At 36.2% G+C, this 13,242-nt stretch overlaps 1 protein-coding gene across 2 annotated transcripts in view; it reads left to right on the top strand.

Moving 5' to 3' along the window:
• FER (FER tyrosine kinase) overlaps positions 1-13,242 on the top strand; it is a 153,003-nt gene that overhangs the window by 16,419 nt on the left and 123,342 nt on the right. For both annotated transcript variants that reach the window (XM_014877306.2, XM_088157412.1), the window contains exons 3-5: positions 2,263-2,521; positions 6,196-6,369; positions 9,806-9,905. In XM_014877306.2, coding sequence (XP_014732792.1) covers positions 2,315-2,521; positions 6,196-6,369; positions 9,806-9,905 — 481 coding nt within the window. In that variant the 5' untranslated portion in view covers positions 2,263-2,314. The remainder of the gene's footprint in view (positions 1-2,262; positions 2,522-6,195; positions 6,370-9,805; positions 9,906-13,242) is intronic.

Below are 13,242 nucleotides of genomic sequence, written 5' to 3'. Positions count from 1 at the left end.
TTAAAACAAAGACCAGAGTCCACTGTGTGTGTACAATTTTTGCCTATGTATCGAGGCATCTAATGGAGGAATTGGAAATATCTGATTACTGTAACTTAGCAGGATGGAGTGAGATATTTTGGGTCTTTTGTTCTATTGATTTTTGTAATCTTATGGCTCCTTTGTAAGTCACTAGAAGCAGACTGAAATATCGCATGCTGAGAATATTTCCTCCTTCCCTTGCCATACTGCCTTCTCAGTAAGAAACAGAGGCTGGGGTATAAGTGAGCAAGCCATTACTTTACTCATAACATAAGGCCAAACTTCATTGTGAGATTCAGTTCCTATATCTTTTAAATCTGTATGTAAGAAAACAAGGATACTATCTTTTGTCATGGCTGTTGTGCTAGGAGAGTTAGGTGATGTGCTAAAATGGGGTAAGAGAAAAACGAAAAATCATAAAAGTGATCTAGATCTAAAGCGCATTGAAAATTCACTAGTGCAGCTTTAGTCGTGTTAATAGACAGGGGCTTTAAGATTTTTTTCTTTGGTTCGTGTTACTGAAATGTTTGTGGTTCTGCAAGAGTATTCTTGAATTTTAACTGCGGAGGTATTTTCATTAATGCTATTAATAATGACATAATTTGTAAATACAGCCAACATAAACTGTTTACTGTTGCTGTGTATGACTGAATTCCTAGTCATCAGGAATAATTCTGACTAAAATGTGCAGCTTCAAATTAAAGAGCTTGTGAAAGCTTACAGGTTTGAAGTTACTCATACAGCCTTGACTTTTCTGTATTGTGCAGATACATAGTAATGTGGCACTGTTGTAGTTTTCTTTTTTGGATCTTCGTTTTGTTATGTACCATGGTTTGTGTTCCTGAGAATAAACACAGAGTACATGAGGCTTATTTCAGAGGCTGCTTGAGGTTCTGATTTGCAAAATCTTCAGAAGTTTTGTGCAGTAACTGAAGCCAATAACATATTTATTTTTTCTGAATACCTAACATGCTAAAAATGCTAGGCACTCTAAAAAGTCTGTCTTTTAGCCTTGTACATACCAGTATGAGCTGCCACACTGTTGACATTAGTTTATGTATTTCAGTTCTTAATGTAAAATAAGAATATTAGTCCTACTTCCTTCAATGGACTGCTAGGAAGGTAAACTTGTTAATGTTTGTAGAACACTGCTAATTTAAGTGATAATGTGCAAAGCCTGTGAAGAAATAGGTATTCTGTGTTAAAAAGAGCCAAGACTTTGCTGTAGTGCAGGAATTAATGAATAGGCTGTGGCTGCACTGCAGTCTAGAGATAAGGGTTGCAGTTTATCTAAGTTTATCTTACCTAGTTGAAGCTGGTGAGTATAAGAACAGGTAGCTGGTGTGTACACGGAAAAGAGGGCTCAGCCCTCGTTACAAAACTTTGTGCAAGAGTGTGTAGGAATTACTTCTTTGTGTGGTTTCAGCTCTTCCAAAATGCAGCTGTGTGTTTATCAGCATCAGACGCAGGTATTTCAGAGCTAATTCTAGCAATGTGTCTTTGACCTTTGGTTCTGCTACAGCTTTTCATAAGGCAGCATATCTTATCTGTTTATCAATCATACTTTATGTTACTTTGGTACAGTAAATCTGGACTGTCCTAGGGTAAAACGGTACGAACTAAAGAGCTCTGACCCAGGGGACCCGTGTATGGTTGGATGTGAAACCTGCTTTAGGGTATTTTCTGGTTTTTGGGAGGTTGAATCTGCAGGTTTAATGGCCTGTTAACATTGGGTTTAGGAGCAAACTAGTTTCTAAGTAGTTACTAATTTCCTGTAGATGCAGTGCCTGAGAGCTGGTGTTTTATTTGGATTTTTCTGTGGTCATAGGACAGTAAACATGAGAAAAAAATGTTTGAGGTCACCAGGAGTAGAAAAGTGCGGTTGACAGCTTCTCTGGAGATACTGCTAGCTGTACTTGTTTGGTTAAATATGTAGATTGGTCTTCTGCGTTTGTCTCCAATGCTGTTATGTTTTCTTTCATACTATACTTTAAGTTAGAGAGGGACATTTTTTCAGAAATGGAAGTTGGAGGGAAGTTCTAAGGCTGAAATCTTTTCCAGTCAGAGTCTGGTGTTCCAAACAGTGCTCTGAGCCTCCTTTCAGTTTATGCTGAGGAGGTAAATGTATGTAGTTAATCTTATGATTAGGTTATTTTAGGGTTTAGTCATCAATAGTTGCTCTTTGTCCCACCAGAAGTTTTTCTTTTGATAATTGTCTCATCAGTCTTGTTCTCCTTTCAGATGTGGTGAAGAGCCTGTATTTTCCCCTGTGTGGTATATAGTGCCTTAAAAAATGGGGTTTGGAGGTGACCTGAAGTATTCTCATGATGCTTTATTAAAACTGCAAGACTGGGAACTACGACTGCTGGAAACGGTGAAGAAATTTATGGTAATGAGAGTAAAAAGTGACAAAGAATACGCATCCACTCTACAGAATCTTTGTAACCAAGTAGATAAAGAGAGCGCTTGTCAGTTGGATTATATCAGCAATGTGTCCAAGGTAAGACTGAAGTATTTTGAATTGGAATATCCATGGGTTCTGTGTTTATTTTGTTATTTTGGATTGAGTTAGATTCCTATGCATTCAGTTTCTTGAGAGTTAATGTTGCCAAAGTGTTTAAAGTGGATTCTTTTCGTTTCTTAGTGAAATATGCAGAAGTTGAGCTCTAGTCTTGCTTTGAAAAAAATTAACTAAATGAGAATCAATCCTTATTTTGAAATTCAGTATTTTACATAAGTAGGTTGAGCCTGCTACTTTGTTTAGTGCTTTGAAAATCAAGTATGCTACAGTACGCTTTTCTTTTAAGGTAGGAACTATTGTTTATGTTATATAGAATTTGTGACAGAAATAGCAAAATGCCAGGAAACCAAGGCAAAGCCTAGAATTCCAGCTGTTACTCACACTGCAGCACATGTTGTAAGAACAAAACATTAATCCAGGATGTTTCTCGTAATTGTGAGGTTATTTTGTATTCTATTTCAAATAAGTGTGCCGACTTTTTAAAAAGGTAAGGTTGTTTCTTCTCCAAATTACTGGTTTTCAGATTCAGAGCGAGTACAAGTAAATGTAATGATGCAGCAAACTTGCTTTATCACCTGTTTGAAAATTTTACTCTGGACTTGGATTCTCTACTGACAAGGGGAGACTATTCTGTTTTGATGGCTTATTCAGTTTCTGGTGTTCATCCTCATTTTCTCTTTGCAGGAAAACACCCTTTCTGGGTCAGTTTACATTTTAGTCACAGCAGTTTTTATGTTGTGGACTTACGGAGTGGCTGCTTGGACAGTGGCTGTGGTGTAGCATTAGGAGCAGGACTGTTCCTTGTGCAGCAGGATAGATGTATACAGGGTTAAAGTGGCTGTGTGTGACTTGAAAGCTGTGCTGCTATAGCTGGCCTGCTTCAGCAATGTGCAGTGTTTATATATAATATGTTCTGTTGTTTCTTCCCTGCCCCACAATAATTCTTGCCTTGTAAATTGAAATACTGCCCTTTTTTTTTTTTTTTTTTTTTTTTTTTTTTTTTTAATTGGCCCAGAGTATTTAGCATTATAAGGTATAATCAACCATTAACTTTCACAAAGGTATCTCAGTTTAGGAACAGTTCATGTTAATAATATGAGCACTTCTTGTGAGCAGATAAATTAAAAAAATCTGAAGATCTGACTTAAACCATTCTTAAGTTCTTTTTGGTTTTGAAAGAGGCGTACATGCCACATTTTGAAATCTTGTCTTGAACAGAGACACTCAAGTTGTCCATCAGCATAATTTTAATTCCCTTTTTTTTCTCTTAAAGAGGTGTAATTTTTCACTAAGGCATATCTCTGATTTCTACTTTCTTATATAACAGCAAAAATATTCATATGAACTGGCAGATTTTTTGCATAGGCTTGCCTTAAAAATTCACTGACACCTTGGATTTTGAAGTTGTGTAGTGACACATTATTTTACTGGTTTTGGCAGTTAAGGAGCCTGAATTATTGATTAATTTACTAATCTCATTCTAATTTATTTTACTCTTTTGTGATACTTTTTTCTCTCTTCCTGACATTTTACAGAACCGAAGAATGATGCAAATATTATCGGACATGAGTCTAGTTTCTTACATCGTCTAAGATATAAAATATCTGTATTTGGTATTGTGGTATTGTTTGACATTTTGTGGCATTAAAATCCAATAGCAAGCTATTTAATTTTTCATGGGTTTTGTTTGTTTGGTTTTGTTGTTGTGGTTGTTTCTTTTGTTTTGATCTCTAAGTATACAGTAAGAGTGAACACTTAGAAATGGTGCTTGGGAAAATCTGCCTTCTGTATTTTTTTGTCATGTGGAAGCAAGTAAATTTCCTGGAAGGCATGGAAGCAGCAAGTGCTAAAGCTAGAAAAGAGGTGTTTTTAAGAGCTTTCAGGCTGCTCTTGTGTATATATCTGGAAAATAGTGCTAAACCAAACAAACCAAACAATAATGTATTTTATTGCATTTGTTGGATTGTGGTCATTTTTGTGGAAGGAAGTTCTCCTGTTCCCACCTGGCTTTTTTGTCCCAGATAAATGTCTATTATTGAAGCTTTACCTTCTCATAATTTGAAATTTTAAATAATAAAATACAATCATACAAAGCACAGAAATCCTGCTTTACTGCTATTTCGCTATGGAAACATCACTTTCATATTTTCCTGATGGAAAAAGCAATGTGAGGAACAGGGAAACAGGGAAATATGCAAATTTTTAATAGAAAGGGAAGTAATTGCTATGTTTCTGGCTTATTTGAGCTCATTTGGTGAATTTTAAACTAAGCATTTCATTAGAATACCTGTACTGTGGACAAATGCTTTTGGTGTGATTTTTCAGGATTAAAACAATAGTTGTCTCATCAGTAATAAGTCAGCCTTCTGGGAAATGGATGACTGACTACATTTTCACCTCTGAGAGTACTTTTATGAACTCTGCTATAACCACAGAGGCGCACTCTTCTCACACAGGTGTTCAATGCTGTTTTATCCTATGCAGCTTTGCAATATGACTTTTTAAATGGTCTCCAGCCATAGCAGGGAAGCTTTAGGCCTTGACATTTTGTGACACCACACTTTAAGCAGTCTAGATTGCTCTGTGCCAATCTGTGGAGTTTTTACAAGCTGGAGGAGGTGTTAAAGATAATCAAATATATTGGTTTGTTCTCTAGAATCCAGTTTCTGTTGTATCATTGTCATGTAGAGATGAAAGTATTAGGTAAATATGTTTGTATGCAGGATATAAAGAAACCTCAAGCCTAACAAACAAATTAATTTTCTGAAGTTTTTATCTCAGGCTGATTTTTGTTTTAGTAAGAGTAAGATAAATGCCAATATCATATGCTAGCTGCCTTCAAAACCTTATAATTCTGTGGCATGTAGCCACTCAGAAATCTTAGCTATAGCACAGCATTCATTGTCAGGGAGTTATCTTTAAGGAATCCAATGTGTGACAGCATTCTTGAGGGTAACCAAGGCTTTTATTTGAATTGAAGTTTAATTTCACATTTGTGTCTGTGATATCTGTAGATGTGTATCTGTATTCAAAGCCATACACAGCACATTAAGCTGTCCTGAAAACTGACAGAGTGTGCAAGGAAGCTATTAAAGCAATGGTACAGAAGGATGCTGGGTTACAGTGACAGATGTGACAGACAGTGTTGTGTCTGTTTGTGCATTGCTTCTGGTGGTGTGGCTGATCCTGCTGTGTGAGGCAGCAATTGTAATGGTGTCCTCTTAAACCACCACCCCTCAAATGGGTATTGCTGTCAGGTATTCAGACAAAGGTGGAAGGCAGCTTGGGCAGAGCAGCTGTGGGGGGAAACTAGAGGACAAAGGATGTAGGAGCATGGTTCTCAGGGGTATTGGGGGTATATTTTAAAATAAAATAAGGCAGCAGTGCTTTCTTTGGTGTTCAGAAATACTAGGACAGTGCTGAAGGGTGAGCATTCAATGCTGCATTTTTGTCTCTGGTGCTTTTTATGATTTTATCATTAATATTGAGGCATGATTTTACTGTTACAGGAGGATCTCAAATGCATTTGGGTAAGCTTAAAATTAGTTCTTTTACTGAATTTTTAAAACAATGATGTATCTTTTCCCGCAGTTCTTATTGTTTGTTTGTGAGCTGAAATAAATAAGTGCTTTTCTGTTCTGACTTTTTTATAGTCTTGGTTGCTCGTGGTACAGCAAACAGAACAGCTGAGCAAAATAATGAAGACACATGCAGAGGATCTTAATTCTGGGCCCTTGCACAGGCTTACAATGATGATCAAAGATAAGCAGCAAGTTAAGAAGAGTTTTGTAGGTGTTCATCAACAAATTGAAGCAGAAATGTACAAGGTATTCTGTTCATCTGTGCTTGATAAATTGGTTATAATTCTCTATGTTTAATAATATTTAGGGTGGGGTTTTTTTTTGTTTTTATTCATGCTGTGGTAAAAGTCTAGTGGGTGGTGTGTAGAATGCTTAGTTTAAATTTTAATAATTCTCTACAGAGATTTTATTTCCTGCTGGATGGCAAGGCAAAGATAGAAAAGTTTATTCCATATGAATTTCCGTGGACAGATGACACTGGAAATGCTCTTCTAGTGGAGGATAATTTTTGTGTGACACTTCTCTATTCCATCTCTTTTCCTGTTCGTATTCCACTCTAGACATTCATGGGACCAGGGCACTGTAAACTTTCTTTAATGAGTGCTCTTAGCAGTCCAGACTCTTTTGGGTGGGGACAGGGTCCTAGTCCCTATTCTAAAATATAAAGCAGGTATAAACCAAACATTGAGACTGCAGGTGAAACTCTTCAGAGTGTTTTTCATGACATATCTGTTATTCTGCTTGTGTCCAAGGTGCTGTACCTTGTCAGTAAAGCTGACAGGAATCACAGTTTCATTCAGATGCTCTGGGGGAGATTTAGCTACAGATGTCAAAAATCAGAGCGATAGTCTGAAAGGTCAGCTGAGAGAAGGAAAAGCACTGTTTCTTCTTCCTTCCAGCAGAGAATTTGGAATCTGAAATAGTATAATTAAAATGTAACATCTCAGTAATGCAGTAACACTGCCACAGATTGATGAGTACAAGATTCTTGGGCCAGTTATGAGAAGAACTTGGAGCTATTCTGTATTTAAATTAAGACTATTTTAAGTTAAATACATTGGCTCTAATAAGATTGCTTCTGTAACATGCTAGAATCTTGGCATCTTCCCTAAGCAGGGACGATGGGGATGTATTTTTTGATGCATGGTCAGTAGGCTGTCATTATCTGATAAAATTTCAATTTCAAGTAATCACTTGCTGCTAGTTATGAAATGGTGGATCTCAAAATTTGAGTCAGGATGGAAGAAGAGGAAAAACTGGTCGAGTGTGTTAGAAATAATAGAAGTTATAAAGAATTGCAGAAAGAGAAAAAGAAAGATAAGAAGGAGAGGCTGAGTGGAGTAAGACTACTGGAAGCCCAGGTATGCTTTGAAAAGAGACTGTGCAATGTTTTGTTTTCTGTTAATAGGCCAAACTCCAATAAAACCTCTAATAAAAATGTCTTTTTCAATAAGACTTTTCCATAAAAACATAATGCATAGTGAGCACTCACCAAACGATTATTACAAACCATATTGACTTTATTTAATTATAGGTTGCATACCCATGAAAATATTTAGCATCCTGCTGATTAAGCTTGCATTGTTGTTTGGTTTGAGGTTTTTTGGGTTTGTTTTCCTTCTTTCCTCTTCCTGATTTTGCAAAGAAGTATTTGAATGGCATTCTCCTATTGTTAGCTGACATTGTTCAAGGTTTTGTGTACCTGGAGCGTTTTCAGAATGATTCCTTGAAATTCAAAATACTTCTCATGTTCTGTGGTATTATTTCTGCTTTTGTTATGCACAGAGCTAAAATGCTGATTGTATCCCAGGATAGCATGCAAAGTTTGTGAGCATCAGTGGCTGTGCAGCTCTTATTTTTAGGATAAGTGGCATAAAATGTGTTTAGGTGAAATAAATGTATGCTTTCTTATTCTAGATATCTCTACAATGAGGAATCTTACAGGGAAGATTCTTAAGGACAGGGAAATAACATGGCTTTTGCATGAATGTAATAGGGCTTGTATCTTGTAGATTTATTCCAGTTTCCATTAAGATGTTGAATACTTTTCTTTCTTCATGAAATTTGAGGGGAAAATTATAGAGTACTGTGCTAATGAGGTGGGTAAGACCTTTTGAAATAAAAACTGAGTTTATTATCCTTGACCATCTTAGTTCCTGTGCTAGTTTCACCTGGGGAAGGACAGACTCAGAGTGTTTTTTGGGTGTTGGTTTTATCTATGGAAAAAACACCATCTAAGAATCATATTGCAATTATTATAAAGGTTTCATTATGCTAGTGCCCTGTTTTATTTTTCAGTTTTCTATAAGAGAAGCTGTTTGTGTTATTTAGGTTTTAATTGTGATCAGTATTTCCTAATTGCATGTTTTTCTCCATTTATCATGATGTCTTCATAACACAAATTTGTCATAAAGTTATTTCTCCTGTATCATCTCTATTGGTGTATAATAGCAGCAGTTGTGTGTAATTTACAGAGTGTACAAAGATGAGTATATGTGATTGATGTGGAGAAAAGGTTCTGCCTTCAAATTAAATTTTGCACAATTGGCCCAAAAATACAAGCTGGAGACAGCACTTTGTTGGATCTTTAAGGAATTTCATTAAATTTTCAGATATTCTGGGGCGTTAAAGTAGTGTTATCTGGGCCTTGCCCCATGAAAAAAAGGGAAAACTGTGAACTTCAGCCTTCTTCCTGAACTTCAGCCTTCTTCTGGCTGTGAGAGGAGCAATTTTTGAGTAGCATGAACTTCTTTTTCTGCACATTTACTGCGAGGAGCACTTCCATTAAAATTAGTTAATAATTTCTTTTCCATGATTTTCCAATTGAGGTCTTTTTTTCTGGATTTTTTTTTTCCCTCCAGATGTATTTGTTTTTCTTTACAATATATGCTAGCTTTTTCTGGTATTGTGATGGCTGGTTTGTTACTGGCTTTCATTTGCAAGTTCATGATTTGGGATTACTTCTGAACAGTGCACTAGTTTTGTCACACACTGAATGAATGATGGGGGTAGAAGAGAAAACTTTATTTTAATTTTGTGACCAAAAATGTTATGTCAGTGCTCTGTTTCATGGCAAAGGTTTTTATTCGGTTGGTTGCTTCTAGTTTGGTTGATAGTTGGGTGTTTGTTTGGGTTTTTTGGCTGTTGGTTTGGTTTTCCTTTTTAAGGGTTTAAGTTTTACAACTGAAGGATTATTTCATGCCAGGTTGCTGTTCCTTAGCATTTGTGTGAAGTGTAATGTATAAAAATTCTGCTTTTTTTTAGGTGCTAAAGAAATTCCCTCCTATGCATAGGACATTTTAAGCCAGTATGATTTGTTAAGCATCTTTCTGATGATTTTTTTTTTGCCTTGTAATTAAAATGGAATATTGTTGATGATTAGCTGGATTTTCTAAATATATTTTTAATTACATTGATGTGAATGGGGATTTGCGTCTTAGGCCACTTACTTAATTCCACACATTTATTGATTTTGATTTTGCACCATGTAATTTGCAACATGTAATTTGCACTACGTAATTGCACCACGTAATATGCTAAGATTTTCTCAAGCCAGTGGAAAATGTAGCATCCTTCTTTTGGATAATAAATTCTGTTAATTCTGTTTTACTAATGCTATGTTTTTCTAATGTGTTGAAAATAAGTATTTTTAATGCTTTTTATATTTCTCCTTTTTTTGAAGGTCACAAAGACAGAACTAGAGAAACTTAAATCTAGCTACAGGCAACTAATAAAAGAAGTAAATTCTGCCAAAGAAAAGTATAAAGAAGCTGTGGCGAAAGGTATGATTGTCTTGATTTTGTGTATTTATTAATGTCCTTTTCAAACCTGCTAAAATGCTTACAATGGAGCAAGGTAATTTTTTTTTATTTTGAGCTACTTGATTACAATGTAAAAGTTTATTTAGTGTCTTAAGTAAGCCAGGGCTGATTGTTGCCATGTATGCTTGGTATAATCTTCTAAAAATTCATAAAATATAAATGGTGATAGTTCTAAGTTCTTGTATTATTCCTTCAGCGGATATTTTTGAAATCTAAAATTGCTCAGATGGACTCTGGTCTCACCTGTGTTGTAGCTGCAGCCTACTTTCATGTGAATTATTATTGTTGCTACAGTGGCATCAGCATCAGTTCTTGCCAGTGACCTTTGTCAACCTCATCTAAAAGCAGAAAAGAAATAATTTGCACACCGAGATTTTTTTTTTTAGGGAATGGATTTTGATTCCTGTTGAATTGTGCTTGAATGATGAGATAAAAGAGAACTTTTGTTCTACTATGTATTGAAATATCTTGCTAATAGTTGTTCTTATGTGTCCTTCTAAGATTTTCCTTTCTTCCTCTAGTGAAAATTGACTGAATGGCAGTGTCTAAGTGTTATTCCAAGATCCAACTTCAGGTTTTGTATGAGTGCCTAAATGACAGTTAATGTTCTTGGTTCTGTTATAGTATAATTGTAGTAGCTCTCAGTGAGGAGAGATTGTTTCTTTCCAGATTTGTCTAAAATTTGGACAAAACAGCAGGGGATAAGTATTTATGCTTAGCACTTTTGAACTTCTATTCTTTTTCTTTTACTGAAATTCATAAACATTTCAAAATAAAAATGCATACTTTGATATTAATTTCATCCAGTTCTATGTTTTCTGTATGTAACTTGATGACTTGGTTTATTCTCAAGTAACTACTTAATTTTGGAATATGTAGTATGTATCATGGAAAATATAATAGGATGTTCAGATCTTAGCATGTTATTTTTAGCCTGTTTTATCCTCTCTTCCTGTTACCGATCTGGTCATTCTCTATTCATGAAGCACCAAACTTTCCCATTGGAATAAAGGAGTGTTTTAGCTGTCAGCAGCTGTGATGTTTTGATGTGGTTTTGATTAACTGAATTAACATTTCTTCAGATAAACAGCAAACATAAATTGTTTTTAAGACACTTTATCTCTTGTGGTTTTCTTTGGCCTTCTCTTTCAGGCTTGTATCTAATGTTTTTCATACTATAATTCATCCTTAATTTCATTTCTGCTAAAATCTTACTGTAAGTCTATTTTTACAAACATTGATGCCCATAAAAATGCTTTTCTCCCAGAAGCTGCAGATTTGCTTTCCTCCTGCTGCATCCCAGGCCCTGTTCCTGTTTACAAATACTTGTGCATTTGATGAGCTGATGTGGTTGTTTATCAACTGCAGGTCAGCTGATCCACTTGAATTTTTTAAGTCGTGGTATTTCTGAGTTTTAAGTTGTCAAACTGGTTCACTAGTGAAATGAAAAGTTAGGGAAGTCTTAAAATTACAATGCTTCGTTATTCCAGGGTATTCTTTATTCAGTAAGCTAAGGTAATTCAGATTATGTGCTATTAGGATATATTACTTTTGTTTATGTACAAACTGGTTCAATTTTTCAGAATTTCAAGAATTTTTTAAAACAGGAGAAGAAACTGCTTACTGGAACAGTGGGAGGGCATAGCCAATTATTGAAAATAAGCTGAAAACCGTTTTGTTAAACAAAAAACTGAAAATCTTTTTACACCAGCTTTTGCAAGTAATTTGTTAAAATAGCCCATATAGGTTCATATATGTATAATGTTGTTTTAAACAGAGTCTATTCCTCTAGCAGTCAAGTGTATAAGACAGTGACTGACCTTGCCTCTCTGGAACCAAAGGGGACAACTGCCACTTAGGGCCTAGAATTGTAGCTTTACCCTGGGATTATGTGTAAATTTGTGCAGCACCTATATGAGGACCCCAGAAATGTCTCTGTTTTTCAAGAATAGTGATTTGAAATGTTGTGACTTTTTCTGCTTTGTCTTGGAAAAGCAAAGCTGCTTTCTGGTGAGAGAGCAGGTTTATTAGAGCTGCTAGTGGAAGAGGTACAACTGGTTCTTCACTTTGTGAAGAGAATTGCTCCCCAGTCTTCTGGTTGAGTTATTAAAAGTGTTATTAAGCTCTGGCCTAAACACATACAGTAGACGATATTAACTGATATGGGTAAAAGCTGGTGAAGTTTGTACAGTGGAAGGTGATGTTATGATTTTCTGGAATCAGGAAGTATTCTCAGTTATACTTGAATTCCTGTGTGTGCTACTTTGCACCAGCAAAGTGGGCAGTCACTTTGAATCAGTGACACCCTAATGCAGGGTTACAGGTGTTTGCATCTTTTGGTGAAAACACTAGGAGGACCACTGGAAAAAATAGTAAGTGTTAAGGGCTGAATAATGATATACTGGTTAGTTACCAGTTTTGTCAGTGTTTGGGCAATGGGTAAAGCATGTGGTGGGAATTTTTGGATAGTTTTTTAGTGGGGAAAAGGGAGCTGGTTTCTGAAGGAATGCTGGAGCTTCTGGAGCTTCATTATGGAAGACTTTGTGTTATCCAGATCAGGAGGAAGGTGAAAATGTCTGAGATTGTGTCCCAGAAACTGTTCTGGGGAGCCCTTTGCTAGCGCTGCTTCTGCCTGTGCGTGAAGGGAAGCAGTGGAACAGTTGTTCTGCAGAGGGAGCACCGCTGAGCTTTGGCTGACACTTCTGCCTTGGGCTGGGCTGTGCTGCCTTGTTATGGCTACCAGTGTCTGCCTGATGGCTCAGTCAGAAACGACTGATTTATTTTGTTTGTTCTAACCCTTACCCAAGTCAGGTATGCGTAGCTGCCTCTTTCTGGACCAGTGATTACCATAGGAATCACAAATGCAGTCTGGTTTTTCTTGGGCGTGGAGGCTCTAGGTGTCAGGCAATCTGGTTGATGTTAGTCATTTGCATTTTAGTTTTCTGCCCATTTTTTTCCCAGTCATTCATTCTTATATTTTTTAATGCATGGTAAGAGATAACAGGCTGAGAGAGGATGAAGTCAGCAAGCTGAGCTAGTACAGTGTCTCTTAATGAGGCATGCTTCAGTTTTTGGGACCCTATGGATAGATTGGATACAGTAGTCCCTTCTGTATTAGAAGGCTTTGTTAAAAAATCTCCACGAAGTATGTGTACTGGGAATGCAGAGCATGTTCCTTTGCAGAACTGGGGCATTGGAGTCATAGGGTATGCAGCAGTCTTTGGAACAAAATACAAGACAAAAGCTTATCATATTATTTTTCTATAAAGAAATGGACAGCCCTGTGAAATGTTCTGGA

This window comes from Sturnus vulgaris, chromosome Z, assembly GCF_052056855.1.
Source record: "Sturnus vulgaris isolate bStuVul1 chromosome Z, bStuVul1.hap1, whole genome shotgun sequence".
NCBI lineage: Eukaryota > Metazoa > Chordata > Aves > Passeriformes > Sturnidae > Sturnus > Sturnus vulgaris.
The sequence above is the reverse complement of the archived record's forward strand: the minus strand, read 5'-3'. Positions and strand labels throughout refer to the sequence as shown.